A 20,452-nucleotide genomic window follows, 5' to 3' on the forward strand; every position below is an offset into this window, starting at 1 on the left:
TTTCTGTGGGCTCAGGTTGTTACTGGCCCGGTTATTTGCGTTACCTTCTTATCTGGTTGCGTTGCTTTCCCACCCCTCATACCTGCACTGCTTTGGGGCGTCCCATTAGTGAAGGCTAATGCCATCGGGCGGCGACTGTCGGAGGACGTAAGAGAAAATAGAATTTTTGTAAGAACTTGCCATAAAATTCTTTTCTGAGTCCTCTGACAGTGGCCGCCCCCACCCCTCTGCTTTTTGGAATCCGGGGTTGTTGCCTTCCGGTACTGCTTGCTACAAAACTGAAGTAATATCAGATTGGGGTGTTGGTAATGGTTGTGGGATGGCCCCCTAGTGGCGTGCTGAGGTACAAAAGTTTTTTTATATAAACCTGATAATTATCTGCTTAGCCTGCTCCTGCAGACTAAAGTGCACCATTACCCATTAGTGAAGGCTAATACCATTGGGCGGCGACTATCAGAGGACTCAGAGAAAAGAATTTTACGGTAAGTTCTTACAAAAATTCTATTTTTTTAAAATCCTTTTGCGCTTGTGCGCAGAATCGAGCGCATATGCAAGTCGCGTCCACATATGTAAACTGTGTTCAAACCACACACGTGAGGTTTCGCAGCAATTGTTAAGAGTGAGAGCAATAATTCTAGCCCTAGACCTCAGTAACTCTAAACTGGTAACCTGTAGAAATTGTTATGTTGCCTAATGGAGATTTTTTTTTAGTACCAGTACCATTGTTTGTCACCATTCCACGAATGTGCGCAATTGTGAAGGATGACATGTTTGGTATCTATTTACTCTGCGTAACGATATCTTTCACAATAAAGAAAAAAATTGGGCTAACTTTACTTTTTTTTTTTTTTCCTAATTTTTTAATTCAAAGTGTTTTTTTCCCCAAAAATTGCATTTGTAAGACCGCTGCGCAAATACCGTGTGATATAAAATATTGCAACAATCTCCATTTTATTCACAAGGGTCTCTGCTAAAAAAATATATGTATGTATGTTTGGGGGTTCTAAGAAATTTTCGATTAAAAAAAATGATTTTTAACTTGTAAACAAGTGTCCGAAATAGGCCTGGTCCTTAAGTTGTTAAATATAGGCACCAAATTGGCCCTACACCAAGCCAGTGGTACTATTTAAGTAATTAACGAGTCCCTAAAAATTAGTAAAAGCTTTGAAATTAGAGAGCGCAATTCTTTTAGGATATTTTAGGATACGTGGGTGGATGCCATCTTGTCCAGGTGCTTTATCCATCTTTTCTGGACCATAACACTTTTGAGCCATTGTGGATCATTTGGGACTGTCAATACCATCCCCATTATGGTCATGAACTTCCCCCATGCTCATTTGTATACACAGAGCTAAAGATAGTATTTAATTTGCTGCCTTTGTCCCCAGTCACCCACTCCAGATTTTGTTAAAGGGCCAACATCCTTAGACCTAACCTTTTTACTATTAATATTTTTGAAGAATTTTTCGGGGTTTATCCTATCTTTTGCAATCTGTCGTTAATTTTGAATTTTGCGACCTTGATTTTCTTTTTTAAATATTCTTTGTAACAATTATAGTTTTTTTTTTTTTTTTTTTAATATATTTTTTTAAAAGCAGACAGATGGTGACTCAGGTCTATTCTATTAAAGGTCAGGTTCCTCCTTTCCTTGTCTTCTTGGGCCTTCTGTCAAGCATCAATACCTCAGGTTTGCAAGGCGGCCAATTGGTCATCGGTGCATACTTTCACCAAATTCTACAAAGTTGATATTTTAGGCATCTGTGAATGCTTCTTTTGGCCGCAAGGTTTTACACTCTGCTGTTTAAGGGGGGGCTGTTTTCTCTTGAGGGGTGTCTTTAACCAGTTCATTACCGGGCCATTGTAAAACGACGCCGGCAGGAACACGGTCGATCGGGGATGCGGCGTGTCCATCGGGACGCAGCCCATCCACGATCAGTGTAAAGAGCCATTAAAAAAATGTCTCTTTACCATGTGACCGGCTGTGTCCAATCACAGCCGGCCACATGCACTTCTCTCGGGCACGCTGTTCGCACGTGCCCCAGGGGCGCGCAGAGAGGCAATCGGGGGTGGAGAGTCACTCTGACACAGTCCATCCCCAATCAGGGTAAAGAGCCAATGAAATTGGCTCTTTACCATGTGACCGGCTGTGTCCAATCACAGCCGGTCACAGAATGTCAACAGAGAACACAGTAACGAGCTGTTACCATGTTCTCCTCCTCACACACTGATCCTGTGTGAGGAGGAGATTGCGGTAACAGCTAGTTACCGATTACAGTTCACCCCAAAACACACAGATTACCCCTCCCCCAAAAAAGAATACCGGTCGCTGGCCCACCAAAGTACCGGTCGCTGGCCCACCAAAGTACCGGTCGCTGGCCCACCAAAGTACCGGTCGCTGGCCCATCAGGTACTCTGATGGGCTGGTGACAGGCACTCGGGTACTCTGAGCACCTGTCACTCGAGTACCTGAGTAAAAAATCCCATGATTTTAGTGCCACTAACAATTTTCTGATTACCACCACAGCAGTATGCCACCAGGCCACATAAGTTAGTGTCCCTAATCACCCCCACTCCCGTCACTGTAATCATGGCCACACTAATGTCATTGATCATTGCCACACCAATTGCTGTCACTGTAAGAACTCGCTTACATGTACAGTGCTTTTTGAAGAGTGCTCTGTGTTCGTTTACGGCATAGGCCTACGGCATAGGCTCTGAGAGTCCAGCACGGACTCTCGTGTACGCTGGTGACGTCCCCTGCTGCATGCAATCTGAATGAATATCTCCTAAACTGCAAGTTTGAGATTTTCACAGTACCTACAGGTAAGCCTTATGCCCCATACACACGTGCAGATTATCTGCAGACTTTTGTCTGCAGACTTACCAAAACCATATAATATGAGGTCAAACCTAAACCCTTTCAATTTGTATGCAATCCGGCAGGCCCTTGCACTACATAGAAAAGGTAAGTCTGCAGATAATCTGCACGTGTGTATGGGGCATTACTATAGGCTTGCCTGAAGGTATAAGTGGTAGAACGGAGCCTATTACCACTTTTACTTTTTTTTTTTTTTTCTGAGTATAGTATACAAGTGACAAAGAGGAGATGATTGTTGGATAGATCACTTCTTTAAGTAACCCTCCAATCCCGGTACCATATGTGTTGTTCAATTTGAACTAAGACTCACCTAGTTAGTAACCCTCCTTATCCCATTTCTTTTATTGGAACGGTTGGGGTCCTCCCACTTTTGTGGCTTGGACCTCGCCTCACCTATATTTTATTCATTTTTTTCTGAGTATAGCTCTGTTTTTCCCAAGCATGTTGGAAGACATTTACTGCTGACGAGCTCACTACCTCTGCTGGAAGTTTATTCCAAGCATCAACTACCCTTTCAGTTAAATAAATACTTTCTGAGATTAGTTTTGAACTTTCCTCCAGTTCATTTTAAGGTCATGTCCTTGTGTTCTTGATTTTGGTTTTATGTTGAAAAAAATACCCTCCTGAACCTTATTCACCCCTTTGCTGTATTTTAAAGGTTTCATTCATGTCTCCCCTTTCCCTTCTTACCGTGTACATATTAAAGTTGTTGTAAACCCACTTTGTTGACATTTACCTATAGGTAAGCCTATATTAAGGCTTACCTATAGGTGCTATAAATATCTCCTAAACATACACCGTTTAGGAGATATTTACAGTGCATGCAGCCGATGACGTCATCGGCGCATGTGCTCTGAAGGAATGGCCACCCGTGCCGTTCAGAGCCCAGTGCCCTGAACGGCGGCTCCCGCGCGCATGCTTGGGAGTGATGTAATCGCTCCTCTGGCCAATCGGATGGCCAGAGGACGCGATCCAGGAAGCAGGATGGCCGAACATGTCGGCCGTCCTGTCGGCACTGCGGGGGCTTCGTTTTTAGGTAAGTACTTCATAATGAGCTGGTATGCAATGCTCATTATGCCTTTGTCTTTACAGGTTTTTTTTCACATTTTAATTCAGCGGGTTTACTTCCTCTTTAAGTAACTGAAGTTACTCTGTTTTAGCCCCCCAGACCTTTCACCATTTTTATCCCCCCAGACCTTTCACCATTTTTGTTACCCATCTCTGGACCCGTTCTCTTTTATCAATATCTTTCTGTAACTGAGGTCCCCAGATCTGGGCACAGTATTCTAAATAAGGTCTCCCTAAAGATCTATATGGGGGAATCAGAACCTCTTTCCTCCTGCTAGTGATGCATCCTAGAATTCTATTTGTCACACTGCTCATTTTGCAATAAATACCCCCAAATCTTTTTCCTCTGTATTGCTGGCAAATGCTGTACCCCCAGTGTTGTACTCTCTCAAGGGATTCTTTCCCTGGGTACATTATTTTACTTTTAGAAACCTTGAACTGCAGTTTCCACTTGACCAATCCTCCAGCAGTGTCCAATCATGTTCCGTGTTAGACACCTCCAAGGATATCAATCCTATTACACACCTTTGTATCATAAGCAAAAATACATGCCTTGCCCAACAAACCTTTAGATATCACTTGCCTAGAGATTAAAGAGATAAGGACCTACTACAAAGCCTTGTGGTATACCACTAGTGACTGGTCTTTGTTCTGAGTGAACCCCCATTTACAACCACGCTCTGGTATCTCCTTTAGGCAACTGCATATCCACTGAACCACCCAAGGGTTAAGTCCTTGCTTATACAACTTTTGTATTAGATCATTATGTGGAACTATATCAAATCCCTTGCTAAAATTTAAGATATGCTATGTCCACAGCACCACCCTGATGCAAAACCTTGGTAATATAGTCAAAAATTTAAATCCGATAAGTCTTTATATGATCTGCCCTCAAAGCTATGCTGATTTGGGTCCAGCAAGTTGTCTTGCCTTTCAGAATATTCCTTTGGGTGTTTGCGTTCCAAAATGTCATTTTTGTTGGGTTTCTCCAGTCCATGCACATCAGCAACTAAAGAAATTTGATAGCTAGTCAAATTGTATGCACAATGTATGCCCCTTGAAAGCCCAAAGGTGCTCCTTGGGTTTTGGGCCCCTCTATGCGTCTAGGCTGTGAAATTTCCACAAAATGGCTCTTACTAAATACTTCAGTCAGTACTTGATCAATTTTCAAATATATATACCAAGGTTTCTAGATCCTATACCTTTCACTCAGAAATGTAGCAGAAAACACTTTTAAGCTAAACTTATGAAGATTTTCAAAATCTTATCTCTAAGAAAAATTTTGAGCTTTTATTCCTTTTCTATAGCAAAAAAAGTAAACCCAGTAGAAATTATCGTCAAGTTTTGTCTCAAAGGATATCAAATTCATTTGGGTACGGTGTTGCATGATGTGGGGTACACCTTTTTTTTTTTTTTTTTTTTTTTTTTTAAACCCGTGGGGCTGAATGGGGAAAGAACTGAAAGATTGCCATACAAACACAAGCGATGTTGGTGCGGTGATTTCCCCTGCTATGCTATTGTGTTCTGACAAGGAGGTGAAACAGTCTAGTCTTGAAGTATTCAACTGGTGTCCTGCTGCTTGGACAATAAAAAAATATGCTGTTGTGAATTTTATGGCACTGGTATTTCTTAATTTTATATATGTGAACACCTTTTTAAATATTATTTTTGTTTTTTTTGTGATATGATCTTTACTAGATTATGTGTTACAGATTTTGAACCTTATTTGTGCATATTTTTTTTTCACTTTTCTGTTAGAAATCCAGTTCCTCTACTACTACAAATGAAAAGATAACAAAACTGTATGAATTGGGAGGCGAACCAGAGAGAAAAATGTGGGTGGATCGTTATCTTTCATTCACAGAGGAGAAGGCAATGGGCATGACCAACCTACCAGCTGTGGGCCGGAAACCCCTTGATTTGTACCGTCTCTACATGTCTGTCAAAGACATTGGGGGACTTACCCAGGTTAGGCATATTTCTTCAATGCCATGTTGATCTTGGAATTTGTTTGTTGTGATGCATCTCTAACTGCTTTTCCCTCCCAGGTTAATAAGAACAAGAAGTGGCGAGAGCTAGCAACAAACTTAAATGTGGGTACATCAAGTAGTGCAGCTAGCTCTCTAAAGAAGCAATATATACAATGTCTGTATGCCTTTGAGTGCAAAATTGAAAGGGGAGAGGACCCACCACCTGATATATTTGCTTCTGCAGAAGCAAAGAAACAGGCGAAAATTCAACCACCGTCTCCTGGTAAGGACATTTGTCATTGCTTATTTGAAAGAGTTTTTTTGTTGCAATTGAAAATACTGTCTCCTAATATTGCATCTTCATTACATTTAGCTGGCTCAGGCTCTATGCAGGGACCACAGACTCCTCAGTCCACTAGCAGCTCTATGGCGGAAGGAGGAGATCTGAAGCCTCCCACACCAGCATCCACGCCACATAGTCAGATGCCTCCCATGCCAGGCATGAGGTGAGCTTTGTAACAATGGTTGTAAATATAGGTCATTATTGCACCAGAAACAGTACCTATTCCCTCCTACGTCAAATGATCTTGCCTTTCCTTTTTAGCATTTTCTTATTTTTTTTACAATAATCTTTTCTTTTTCTTTTCTACCCTCATAGGAATAACTCTGTCGGTCTCCAGGATACATATGATGGATCAGATCCTTCTTACCAGAAACGAAACTCAATGACTCCTAATCCTGGATATCAGGCAGACATGATGGGCAGGATGCCCTATGAGACCAGTAAAGATCCCTATGGGGGAATGAGAAAAGGTAGGTGACAAATTCTTCTTTTGTTTAAACTTGTGCACTAGAAGTATTTATGCATTACAAATCTCCTCTCTCAGGAACAGATCCTTTCATGTCATCTGGGCAGGGACCCAGTGGAGCAATGGGAGATCCTTATAGTCGAGCACCTGGTCCTGCTATATCAAACATGGCACAGCGTCAGCATTATCCTTATAGCGGTTATGACAGAGTGAGGTGCGTACAGTTTGACAAAAAATAATTTCTCTTTTGTGCATTGAAGGTCACAGGATTCTTAACTGGGTTATGCTCTGACTTTCAGGAGGATTTGGACACCAAACCTTTTTTTTTTTTTTTAACTTTTGTCAACCGCTTCAGGTTGGTTTAAATCAGGTCTGCTAGTCTGGGAGCCCAACCAGCTCAGCCATTCCCTGCAACAGCCTGCCTTCGAGTACCTTTCTACTACAGGCTAACAAGGTTAAGGACCTTCGTCTCAGCCGGGGTCCCTCCTTTTTTCAGCACAGTTTTTTTCGTCTCATGGTCAGTCGATAAGGCAAAGCCCTTCATGACTCTCTCGGGCGGTTCCAAGCGACCCTAGTCTGGCAAACAAAAGTCTGGTTTCTCCAGACCTGCGGACAAGACCTCCTCGGCCTGAAGGTGCGCCCTCACCCATATCGGGGGTGGGGGAGTCTGCCGATTTCCCAGACCTGTGGCTATCCCGGATACCAGACAGATGGGTTCGAGAGGTCCTATGGTCCGGTTACAAGATGGAGTTTCGATCTGTCCCTCCGGTAAGGTTTTTCCCTTCCAATGTGTGAATGTCCCCGGATCGCTTGCTGTCGCTCTCTGGGGCAGATCAGGAGTAATAGTTCCGGTTCCGTGTGCGGAGCGTTTTCAGGGCTTTTATTCAAACCTGTTCACGGTTCCCAGGAAGGAAGGCAAGGTGTGTCAAATCCCTGACCTGAAAGCTTTGTTTCGAGTTCAAAAATTCAAGATGGAATTGGTTAACACGGTGGTGGCCTCCCTACATCAGGGGGATTTACTGGCCTCCATACACATCAAAGATGCCTACCCTCACATCACAACCAGTGCAGGGTTTCTTTGTTATGGCGTGGAAGAGGATTATTATAATAGTTTGTGGCGTTTCCCTTTTGCTCGGCTCCTCCGGTCTTCACAAAGGTGTTGGCTCTGATCCTAGGGCTGTTGCGGCAGTGGGGGATATCGGCCCTGGGTTACCTGAACGATTTGCTTCTCCGTGCGGAGTCTCCTATGGTGCTGGAAACAAATTTGAAAATCACCATGAGAACTCTGGAAGCGTTCGGTGGATTGTGAACCTTCAGAAGTCATCCTTGGTCCCTTCCATGAGACTGGACTACCTGGGCCTGACTTTGTACTCCATCCTCAGCCAGGGTGTTTCTTCCTCCGGAAAAATTCCAAAAACTCCAGACTGCGGTTCAGCTGTTGTCCAGCAAATGGTCATCCCTTCGGACCTGTATGAGAGTTCTGGGACTAATGGTGTCATCCTTCAAAGGCGGTCCCCTCCGCTCAATTCCACACGAGAATCTTCCAGAAGGAAATCCTTCTCAAATGAAACAAGAATGCAAATTCCCTGGACATTCAGATCAGGTTGACCAAGGAGTCCCTGATCTGGTGTCTAAGGTCCCTGATGCTCAAACAAGGAAAATCCTTCATCCCTATATATTGGACAATTGTCACCACAGATGCAAGTCTTTCCGGGTTGGGGGGGGGGGGAGTTCTCGGCAGGTTGTCTGCTCAAGGAGTCTGGTCCCTGTAGTCTGGAGGAATCCAGGTTACCGATCAATGTTCTGGAGCTGAGAGCGATCCGGCTTTGCCTAGTCCACTGGACTGAGTACCTGCAGGGTTGTCCAGTGCACATTCAATCAGACAATCACCAAAAGTGGCTTTGCGGTCTTGGAAGTGACAGGCATCCTTCGTTGGGCGGAGCGCTTTATTCCAGCTCTCTCCGCTGTTCACATTTCAGGAGTGGAAAATTGGCAGACGGATTACCTCAGTCGACAGGCCTTGGATGCAGGGGAATGGTCCCTTCATCCGGAGGTGTTCCAGCAGTTGTGCCTTTGTTGGGGCACTCCAGATGTAGATCTACTGGCGTCTTGGGTCAACAGAAAAGTTCCAGCACCAGTGATGGGGGCAGTCGTCGGTTTTTTATTTTTTATATCAAGTTAGCTGCTATATATCGTGTAGTATAGCGCAGCTCGGCGCTCACATGATTGGCTGCTGCTTCTCTCCTCTCTTTGCGTCGATCTAACAGACTGCGGGGCTGAGAATCCATCACTGACATCAGCAAGAAGGCAGAGCGGAAAGGAGAGAGGGGGTGGTCACTTCAGCGGCGCTCTGAGACCCTGTACAATAGCGGCTTGTACAGAGGGGACGGCGCTGACAGGCAGGGAGTAAAGTCCTGTACGCAGACCAAGCAATCGACGGAGCAACTAATCGATAATGAAAATCGTTGACTTAGTCAGTTAGTTGTCTCAGCCCTAGTTCTAAGTCCTTTTCTAGCAAAAAAATACTGGTTTTAACTTGTAAACAAGTGTCAGAACTAGGCCTGGTCCTTAAGTGATGTCCACCTGAAAGTAAGTCACTTTCACTTAACCGGTTGCCAACCGCCGCAAGTACATAAACTGCGGCTGTCAGCCCCGGCCAGGCAAAGTGACGTATGGGTACGTCACTAGCCTGGGAGCCAATAGCGGGCAGGCGCGCTCCCGCCTCGGCTCGTTCACGGACACCTCCGTGCATGTGACCGGCGGACCCGATGTCCGCCGGTCACTCGCAATCGTCCGCTGTGAAGGGAGAAAGGCAGGCGGCTAATGTAAACAAATCTCCTGTCAGTCTCCCCTGTGTAAAAGCACTGATCGAACGGTCCTGCTATGTAGGACCGTTGATCTGTGCTGTTACACACACACAGCCACATCCCTGCACAGTTAGAAGCACGCCCCTAGGGACACACTTAACCCCTCCCTCTCCATTAAAGTTAACCCCTTCCCTGCCAGTGTAATTTTTACAGTAACAGTGCATATGTATAGCACTGATTACTGTAGTAATGTCACTGGTACTCCCAAAAGTGTCAATGTCAGTCAAGGGTCCGATCTGTCCGCCGCAATGTCGCAGTCCCGCAAAACAATCGCAGATCGCTGCCATTACTCGCTAAAAAAAAACCCAGCAAAAATGACAAAAATCTTTCCCCTAGTAAACGCAATAACGTTTGCGCAAACCAATCAAAATACACTTATTGTGATTTTTTTTTTTTTTTTTTTTTTTACCAAACATAGGTAGCAGAAAACAAATTGGCCAAAAATTGAAGAAAAATTTGATTTTTACATTTTTTTTGGGGGGGAATTTCATATAAAAAAAATGTGAAAAATGTTGCTTTTGCAAAATTGTCGCACTTTTTTTGATTATAGCTCATGATCAAAAAATCGCACAGGTGATCAAATACCACCAAAAGAAAGCTCCATTTGTGGGAAAAAGAGGACGTCAAATTTGTTTAGGTACAGCGGCGCACCTAACGCAGTGCCGAATCACAAAATACCCCCTGGTCAGGAAGGGGGTAAAATCTTCCGGGGCTTAAGTGGTTAAATCCCCTCTCAATCTTTTGGCATTGAATCTGGTTTCCACTTGCCCAGCTTAAGTTAGTATCCCTGGGGGCTCTGTGATGCACCTTGAGCGTGGCTTAACTGCGGTTTTGTGTTCTTAGCCTGACTGCTAGATTTTCCTGCAAGCAAGAAGCAAATTGAGAGGCTGCCCTTTTAACAACTTCAGCCCCGGAAGTTTTTACCCCCTTCTTGACCAGGCCCTTTTTTTGCGATTCAGCACTGCGTTACTTTAACAGACAATTGCGCAGTCGTGCGACACTGTACCCACAACAAAATTTACGTCCTTTCCCCCACAAACAGAGCTTTCTTTTGGTTGTATTTGATCACCTGAGCGACAATTTTTTGAAAAGGAAAACAAAAATGTTCACATTTTGCTATGACATTCCCAAAAAAAAAATTTAAAAATCTAAATTTTTTAACATTTTTGGCCAATTTGTTTTCTTCTACATATTTTTGGTACATTACTACAGTAATCAGTTCCATAAATATGCACTGTTACTCTAATGCCATTGGCAGGGAAGGAGTTAATACTGTGTGATCAAGGGGTTAAATGTGACCCTAGGGGAGTGATTCTAACGGGGGGGTGTGGCTTCTGAGATGACCATAGACCTGTGATCCTTTATAGCAGGATCACATGGGCTCTGTGATCCCAGGGAGAAGGATGTTCGGCTGTGTTTACAACAGCCAACTGTCCTCTCTCAGCAGGGAACGATCGTGGGTGTCAGGTGGCAATCGGATCCTCCTGACACGGTCCGGCGCCCGCTCGCCCCCGAGACTCCAAAGAGCGAGCGCCGTACATGTACGGCGATTCGCCCAGGAGCGGCTGCCTGACGCAGTAAATCTGCGGTAGGCGGTCGTAAAGGAGTTAAAGATTAATTTTTTATTTGGACAATCCTTGGGTGGCTGTGTTCAGAAGGTGACTGTGGGGAAGAGTGTGCTTTTACCGCTTAAGATAATAGTGACTGGTCATAAACTGTTGACACCTTCAGAGTCGAAGTGTTCCTTTCATAAGCAGCCAGCCTCAGGCTCCAGACCAAAGCCTTTTTCCCAGGAGAACTGAAACCTCAATTCCTCGGTTTCCATATGCAAATCCTCTCCGCAAAGGGGCACCTCACTCGCGCAGGTAGAACGTCTTTGCTGCCATTAGGACGCAGGAAGTCTTAGACGACTCCTAGAAATACTGTTCCAAAGGGTCATCACACCTGTGCCAGAAGAGGAGAGATTTCAAGGGTTCTAATCAACCTGTTCAGTTCCCAAGCTAAGCAGACTTTTATGGTCTATCCTCTGCCTCAAGGGTCTAAAGTTCTTGAAGCCACCAGTAGCTAAATTTTGGTAGAATAAGCTCTCTACTAGAGGTGTTCAGAGATTTGTCTGAGATGGAGGAAGCTGAAAGTGGATCTGTGTTCACATTCAACAAGCTGGACCGATTTTATGTCTTGAACCATGGATCATCTGACCCTTGCAGTAGATGCCCTGGTGTAACTACTTGGGATCAGTTTTCTCTATTCTATGCCTTCCCTCCACTCCATCTCCTTCGTCTCCTGTTGCACAGGATAAAGATGGAGGGTGTCATGATTCAGATCTCATCAGCTTGGCCAAGGAGATTGTGATATGCAGACATCTTAATCTCTTGGAAGATGGGCTCTTCCAGATTGGACAGACTTGCTATCGCAGGGCTTGATCTTCCATGTTACATTACGGTTGCTGGCTTTGACAGCAGGACTGTTTGAAACCCATGTTCTGAGGGAGAAGGGCATTTGTCGTTTCTACCCTTTTCGGGGCTAGGAAATTGACTTCAAGGAAGGTTTACTATCATACGTAGATGGCTTATTTCACCTAATGTGAAGCTCGCAAGTTTGAACCCCAGCTGTATGTCACAAGACCTATTTTGGCCTCCCTTCAGGCAGGTTTGGAGATATTGTTTTGGCCTTGAGTACCATTAAGGGACAAACCTTGGCCATGCTTTTAGTGTCGTATTAATCTTATTCCTTGGTTAAAGGCTAAATTAACCTGTAGTAACGTGGTACACCCGTATTGAGGGTGCAACATGTTTACAGTAGCACACCTGACCACAACCCCTGATCTCACCCCCGTGACAGCAGGTGGGAGGCCTTCTCCTTGCACTTGCTGTCAGTTTAAAAGCAGAGGATCTCCAGCCACACAACCACATTATTCACAGGAATCTGTGAATGAATGAACTACATGTCCCGTTTTCCACCACAGCTCACCGCAATGTTGAGCGCTCACAGTTCACACTTCCTACAGCTTGTACAGAGATATGTGCGGGATGCTGTAGCCTATGTCTGCAGATGCTCTGCAAGCTCCTGAGAATAATGCCCCCCCCCCTTTTTTTTTTAACCTGGAAAAATATGTGCTTTTATTTTAATGTGAAATGGGGCCTTAATCAGATTTACAACTTATCGTAAGTAACATTGGCACATTGCCGTCTTTTTTTTTTTTTCTTTTTGGGCATCATTAGATGTTTATGAAGGCACTACTCATTTAAACTTTCAGCCTTTCCTACAGTTGTCTAAAGTCACTTTATCCACCGAAGCTTGAACTGTTAATGTCTTATTTTTTAAAACAGTCTTGCTAACAGTATTCCGCAAACGCTTGGCTGCTGCTCATAAGCTTCTATCTGATACTGTCTTTTTCCCCCCTCATTTTGAATTCCATATGCAGAGCCTGGAGAACATGCCAACCGAACATTGCTACTACATGCATCTCTCTCCTACTAATACACGAGAGATTGCTCAGATCCTGGATTGGGGCAAACCGGCATGTTCAGCTTTGTCAGTGGCTCACATTCTGGAAGTCGACAACTTGCAGGCGTACAATCTATCGCCCGTGCCTAGATCAGATAAATGTGCCCTTCATCTGGAGGTCTTTTATCAGATTTGTCTTTACTGGGGCTCCCCTGATATGGGCCTATTTCCTTCCAGACTTATCCAGAAGGGTCCCAGATTGTCACCAGAACAAATGATCCTTGGGCTGTCGTAGCGAGTGTAGTAGTGGAACAGGTATACTCTTCTCTACCCCCCCCCCCCCCCCCCCGAAGCTCCATCCACTGTTTTTAAGGAGGTTGGAACTGGGTCATTCCAGTGCTTCTGGTAGCTCCAAATTGGCCATGTAGGGCTTGATTCTCAGACCTTGTTCAGCTGGTCAGCAACATGTCCTGGAGCTTTATACTTCGCCCAAACCTCCTATTCCAAGGTCCTCGCTTAAGTCATTTGGCTTTAAACCCAAGGATCTCTGCTCTCATTTCCATCATGCTTCAAGCCCAGAAGTCCATCTTACGATTAATTTACAACTATACCTGGAAAGCCCGCTTCACCTCGTGCGAATCGCTGGGTTTTCATTCTCGCAGATATTCTATAGCTTAGATCCTGGCTTTCTGTCAACATGGTGTGGACCAAGGTCTGGCCCTCAGCATTGTAAGGCCCTGTCGGTCCTTTTCTGATTTTGATTTCAACACCCATTGGCCTCTTTCATTGGTCTGTACCTTCCTACAAGGGAATACTTGGGTTTTCCCCTTCTAGGCTCCCCAGGAACCTCCCTTTTGAGTCCATTTAGGAAATTCACTTAGCCCAAATTCACATTGGTCCAATTTGACATGTCAAATCGGATCCAATTTCCGATAATGGCACCGTCTGAATTAGTGCGACGCCGACTTTGGCGATTCCCAAAAGTAGTTTCTGTACTACTTTTGGCGACCCTGCACCAATGTCTGTGAAATCCCCACCTAAATCAGACCCGCGGGAACCGTCGATTTAAAGGGCCAGCGTCCCTTTTTTCATTTAAGGCAAAAATGGTCTCCCATGATAAATCCCCCGGAGACCTGGTGGGGACTTCGGGTACTCCTGAATCCTCCCCCCTGGCACTCATATCTTCTGCTCTGGCATCCCAGGTGAATCTGCTGATATTGGCACGCTCCTCCATAAGAAACGGCCTGTGCCCTCCCATTCCTTTGATTCTGAGCCCGAATTGGTAGCCATGGACGAAGGTCCCCCTGAGGGGTCCCAGTCCTCCATGTTTGAGAGGAGGAGGGGGAATCTTCCTCCTCTGGAACGCACTACGATGGATGCTCTCATGGGCGTCATAACAGAAACTTTCTATCTTAACGATGCGCCAGCTCAGTCAAGTGGGTGGTCTGTTTTGCTCGGGTTCTGCAGACCCCAGACAGTCGGGTCAGGCTTTTTTCCTGCCCTGTGGATTTTCACGAGATCGTGAATGGCCAGTGGCGGCACATTTGGCGCATGTTGGTGGGGTCTAGGCGTTTTTCCACCCACTCTCCGTTTTTTGGAGGCGGTAGACCAACGTTGGTCGGTGTCCCCAAGCAGGGGATCACACTGGGTCTAGGCTGAATAAGTCCACCTTGCTGCCAGTAGGGGATTCCCGGTATTCAGGGATCTGGCTGATAGGCGTGTGGAAGCGCTTGCCCGCCTCATTTTTCTAGTGGCGGGTTCCCTGTTGCAACCTGTGTTTTGCCTCAGTGATGGCCTCTCAGGCGCTTATGACATGGTGCAAGGGGCTTCGCAGCAGGATCAGCTCTTCCAGACTGCGATGTTCCTGGGCGACGCGACCTTGGACGTTGCTCCGTTAGTCGCCCGGTTGTCGACGGAGGGGATTGCGATCCACCGCATTACATGGTAAAAGTGCTGGTCGGTTGACCGTGCGTCCTATAAGATGGTGTCTGAGGTCCCCTATGAGGGGATTGTCTTTTTGGGGTAACTCTAGCTGAGTTGGTAAGGGGCTCACGGGAGGTCACCTTGGTGCCCCAGGTCACCAAGGGAGAGCCTCCCCGCACGCGGAGGGGGCCCTCCTTCAAAACTCCACATAATTGCCTTTGGGACGCAGGAGAAGGGTATACCCCTCCGGCTTCTCGGTGGCCACGAGGAGCCGTGGTCGGGTAAGCAAAACGCCGGTCAGTCTGGTTCGGTGGCCCAGTCCACCTCTCCCTTAAGGGAAGCCCTCCCCGTTGTCAGGGTGGGGGGGCTGTCTGCTTTCTTTTCAGGAACCCTGGTTGTCCGGCATTCAGGACAGGTGGGTTTACGAACCAATTCGTTCACAGCTCAAGATCGAGTTGATCTCACCCCGCAGACAGGTTCCTCCTGTCCATTCTTCAGCTGTCCCCTGATCGTCTCAGAGATCTCATGGGGGCTGTGCACGGTTTGCTTGCACACGGAGTCATTGTACCCGTTCTTTTTCAGAAAAAGTTTTTGTGGTTTTGACTCCAACCTGTTCACAGTGCCCAGGAAAGAGGGCACGGTGTGTCAGATTCTGGACTGGTAGTCACTGAACCCCTTTCGGTTTCGCTTAGGCTCCCAGGGGTTTCACCAAGGTGTTGGCTCCGGTCTAGCTTTGGGGGGCATTGCGGTCCTCGGTTGCCTGGAAGACCTCTTGCATGGTCGAACTCATGTGTAACCTTGGCAAAAAGATCTGGCTCTGAAGGTTGACACTTCAGGAGTTTGGGTGGGCCGTCAATTTCAGAAGTCTGCACTGACTCCCTCTACTCGTTTCCAGTACCTAGATGGTCCTGGACTTTGCTCATTCTCGGGTCTTCCTTCTAGAGGAAAAAAATCCTGATTTTGCGGGAGGAGATCGGAGCTCTCAGGAATGACCATCTCTCCTCTTTGCGGACCTGCATGCGGATTCTGGGACGGCTGGTCTCGGCCTTTTGAAGCAGTTCCGTTTGTTCAATTTCACACCAGGTCTCTGCAAGCGGAGATCCTGGACAGGTGGGACAGGACACCTCATTGTCCTGGGAAAGAAGTATTTCCTTGAGTCATCCGGGTCGGATCTTCTGTGGTGGCGCTGGCCACTGTCCTTGACACAGTGTCGGTCCTTCCGACCTCTATTATGGACGGTTGTCACCACGGATGCCAGCCTGTTGGGCTGGTGAGGAGTTCTGGGCACGCCCAGGGGACGTGGTCGGCGGGGGATACTTCGCTACCGATCAACATCTTGGAGCGCCGAGCGATCAAACTTCGGCTTTTCCGGTGGTCACCTCAGCTTCTGGGGTGTCCGTGCGGGTACAGATGGACAATGACATGGCTGTGGCTTAAATCACCAAGGGGGCACGTGGAGTGCTCGGGTGGCCACGGAAGTGGCCGAGATTCTGTCCTGGGCGGGATCGCAGGTACCTGCGTTCTCGGCTGTTCTCATTCCGGGCGTGGAACTCTGGCAGGTGGACTATCTACTTTGCCATACTTTGGACCGAGGGGAATAGTCCCTACATCCGAAGGTGGTTCACCTCCTGTGCACCCGGTAGGGGACCCCTGGCGTGGATTTGTTCGCGTCCCGTCTCCACAAAGTGGGGGTAAGGTTCGTGGCCAGGGCTCGCGATCCTCTGGCAGACGCCGCGGACGCGGTGGTGCCTTGACACCGCTATCCGTTACTGTATGCCTTTCCTCCAATTCCACTGTTATCCAGGTTCCTCCTCAAGTTTTACATCGGAATGGATGTCAGTCATTCTGGTGGCCCAGGACGGGCCTCGGAAGTTCCTGGTCCGCGGACGTCGTTCAGATGGTCGTTGAACCTCAATGGCGGCTTCTGCTGCGAGACCATCTGTCTCAAGGACCGATCTTCCATTCTTCTTTAGTTGCTGGCTTTGTCGGCATGGCTTTTAAAAGCCAGGTCCTGAGGGATAGGTCTTCCTCAGGCGGTCATTCTTACTTTGTAAGAGGTTCGCAAAGCCACTTCAAGGAAGTTTTCTTCGCCGCACCTGGAAAGCGTATATCGCTTGGTGCGAAGTGCGTGGTTTTCAAGTTCCTTCTCGGTGGCGAAGGTCTTGGCCTTCCTGCAGAAGGGCGTGGATCAGCATCTGGGGCTGAATAAGGCCAAGGGTCAGTTGTCGGCCTTGGCCGTCTTGTTTCAACGACCTTTGGCGTCGCTTTCTTTGGTCCGCACCATTCAAGAGGTGCGGCATTTGGCTCACCCCTACGGGAGCTCTTGCTTCCATAGGACCTGAATTTGTTTTTTGTCAGTGTTACATTAAACCTCTCTTGGAGTACATCAGGGAGATGTCTCTGTCTGTGTTTGTCACGGAAAGTTGATTTTCTGGTGGCCTTCACGTCGGCTCGCACAGTGTCTAAATTGGCGGCCTTGTCCTGCCGTTCTCCTTATCTGGTACTTCATAGAGATAAGGTGGTTCTGCGACCGAGTCAATCTTTTTTTCCCAAGGTGGTTTTCTTCCACCTCAACGAGGATATTGTGTGGCCTTCGCTGGGTACACAACCCAAGCATCCTAAGGAGTTTGCCTTGCATTCTCTGGATGTGGTCTGGGCGGTCAAGGTCTACCTGTCCACCACGGAGTCGATTCGGCAGTCTGATTCTCTGTTTGTTCTTCCTAAGGGACCTCGGAAGGGATTTGCCGCCTACGCGGCAACCATTTCAAAGTGGATCAGACAGACGATTGTTCGGGCCTATTCCATCTCGGGTTAGGTTCCTCCTTTCCCGGTAAAGGCTCTTTCTACTTGAGCCGTTAGTGCCTCTTGGGCTTTTCGCCATCAGGCTTCTGTGGCTCAGGTGTGCAAGGCGGCGACCTGGTCGTCCGTGCACATTTTCACTAAGTTTTTACAAACTTGACGTTTTGGCATCTTCGGATGCTTCCTTTGGCCGCAAAGTTTTAAGTGCGGCAGTCGTTTAAGGGGACATTATTTTTCTGTCCCTCTTTGTGGGGTGTTGGTTCTGGGTTTGGTTCCAGTTTTCCTGTTTCTTTCCCACCCCTCATACCTGCACTGCTTTGGGACGTCCCATTAGTGAAGGCTAATACCATCGGGCGGCGACTGTCAGAGGACGTAAGAGAAAATAGAATTTTTGTAAGAACTTACCGTAAAATTATTTTCTCTGAGTCCTCTGACAGTCGCCGTCGCCACCACTCTGGTTTTTGGATGTGGGGGTTGTTGTCTTCCGGTACTGCTTGCTACAAACTGAAGTAATATCAGATTGGGTTCTGGTAATGACTGAGCGATGGCCCCCTAGTGGCGTGCTGATGTAAAAAAAACGTTTTTTTGTATTAACCCGATCAATTATCTGTCTAGCCTGCTCCTGCAGAGTGCACCATTACCCATTAGTGAAGGCTAATACCATCAGGCGGCGACTGTTGGAGGACTCAGAGAAAATAATTTTACGGTAAGTTCTTACAAAAATTCTATTCTCTTTTGCTCATTGAAGGACACAGCGCTCCATAAATTATAACTAGTGGGTTTTTTTGCTTCCTCCAGGAGTAGGACTAGGCAGAAAAAAAAAAAAACCTGGCTACGCCCATGGGCCATCCTCAGCTGGTATATAACCTCCCCCATCTCTGCTCTGGGTAATCAGTTTCAATCTAAGGAGTAAGGACCTAGGCTCCCGGCTGGGATCTCTGGTCCTAGCAGTTTTCTCCTTCCTTAGTCTTTTTTTTTTTTTCCTCTCGGGAGATCTACAATCAACTGCTGGGCTCAGCGACAGGGTAATCTAGATCCAGTGGTCCACCCAGCGAACACGTGCAGACCGCAGCTACGTGCTAGGTCGGCCACGACATAGCCTCATGGACAGAGGTTGCCCGCGAGTTTAACGTCTCGCAGGGTCGCATGCGACCGGGCTTGGGTCTGAGTCCCAGCAGGCCCTTGGCTGACAGCTCCCCTACTTCGATGGCAAGGAGTTCAGTCTGGAGCGTTACCGCACCATGTAAGGGTAAGTACAGTTACCCCCCCCCCCCCCACCTGCAGGTTCCCTCCTCCCATCCTTAAATCCCTCACTGAGATGGCTCCCCCCGGCGGTCCTGCAGTCCTTAGTGACCCGGGTGGAAGTGGCGTGTGGGCAAAGGCCCAGGAGGAAGTGTCATTGTGGAGATGACCGGTTCCTTTGTGTTCTATGTGCACAATCATCATTTGTTTGGGAGTACAATGAATGTTACCTTCGGGTTTTAATAAACCTTTTTAGTGGTAATACACGAGGTCAGTGCGCCCTTTTGTTTTTTTAGTGTATTTTGGATTCCCTTGGTTCTGAGGGGGCAACAAGACCCTAGTGGTGCATGCAACGATCATATAAGAACACTTATCCTTTATTACCCTTTGGAGCCCCCAAAAGTTTTGCTGTATGTTACCCTTTTGAGGAGTTCCATTTTTTTTTTTTAAAAGGATAGTCCACCAGTGGTGGACCCTCCTGTTTCCACAGGTCCACAGCAACCATGGTCCCAGTAGAGAAATCCCTGTCCTTTAAGGACCCGGCTGACAAGAAAGCGGAGGCTGTGGCATGCAGCATGTTTACTATGGCTGTTTCGTCATTGTGGCCAGTCTTTGCCTCAGCCCTGGTGTCTCAGACCCTAACTGAATGGGGGAGGTGAGCAGGTCCCCGCTGCTTATGTTGATTTAGTGGACCAATTAGGTTCATGGCCTGCATTTTATTTGTGATGCAGCTTTCTGTAGCTTTCCTGTGCTGTCAAAACTTTGTTTCAGCGGTGGTGATTAGGCTCGTGCTGTTGCTTAAGTAGGCTCGTGCTGTGGCTTAAGATTTGGTCCTCAGACCAAGCTTCTAAGAAAGCTCTCAATCATCTGCCCTTTCAAGGCGATCGTTTTGTTTGGGGCTTCCCTGGATGACATCATTAAGGGTATCACGGGGGGGGGGGGGGGGGGGGAAGAGTACCTTCCTACCACAGTTAAGGAAAGGGAAGGAGCCTCGCTGCAGACAGGGGCCCCCCTCCTCAGCCCATAGAAAATTATTTTGTGCTTCTAAGATGGAGAATAAGGGGAATAGGTCTTTCTCTATCGCTCATTGACAGACGTAGTCTTCTTGATTCTCAAGAAGACTACGTCTGTCAATGAGCTTAAGAGAAAAGGATTTTATGGTAAGATCTTACAAAAATCCGATTTTTCAATTTTCCCAGGGAGGTTCTAAGCAACATTGGTCTGGTAAGCCTAGAGCTAGCTTCCCTGGACCAGCAGACCAAGACTACTTCAGCATGAAGGTCTGCCCTCACCCATTATTGGGGTGGGGGGACATCTTCGCTGGATTATGGCCTCGTTGACTTGCTTGGTGAGCGTCGAAGAGATCTGCAAAATGTTTCTTTTGGAGGTACCCAGAAATGTTTACAGCTTGAAATTTTCAGGTTTTTTTAGGTCCAGAGTCTCCTTGTG

The 20,452-nt window shown here is 46.9% G+C and overlaps 1 protein-coding gene across 1 annotated transcript in view; it reads left to right on the forward strand.

The window, feature by feature from the left end:
- Positions 1–20,452, forward strand: part of ARID1A (AT-rich interaction domain 1A) — a 258,375-nt gene that overhangs the window by 193,084 nt on the left and 44,839 nt on the right. Inside the window, exons 11-15 of the mRNA XM_082245747.1 lie at positions 5,705–5,914; positions 5,995–6,199; positions 6,290–6,422; positions 6,575–6,729; positions 6,804–6,939. Of these exons, the coding sequence (XP_082101873.1) occupies positions 5,705–5,914; positions 5,995–6,199; positions 6,290–6,422; positions 6,575–6,729; positions 6,804–6,939 (839 nt within the window). The remainder of the gene's footprint in view (positions 1–5,704; positions 5,915–5,994; positions 6,200–6,289; positions 6,423–6,574; positions 6,730–6,803; positions 6,940–20,452) is intronic.

The sequence above is a fragment of the Pelophylax lessonae genome (assembly GCF_965119305.1).
Source record: "Pelophylax lessonae genome assembly, chromosome: 2".
Classification (NCBI taxonomy): Eukaryota; Metazoa; Chordata; class Amphibia; order Anura; family Ranidae; genus Pelophylax; species Pelophylax lessonae.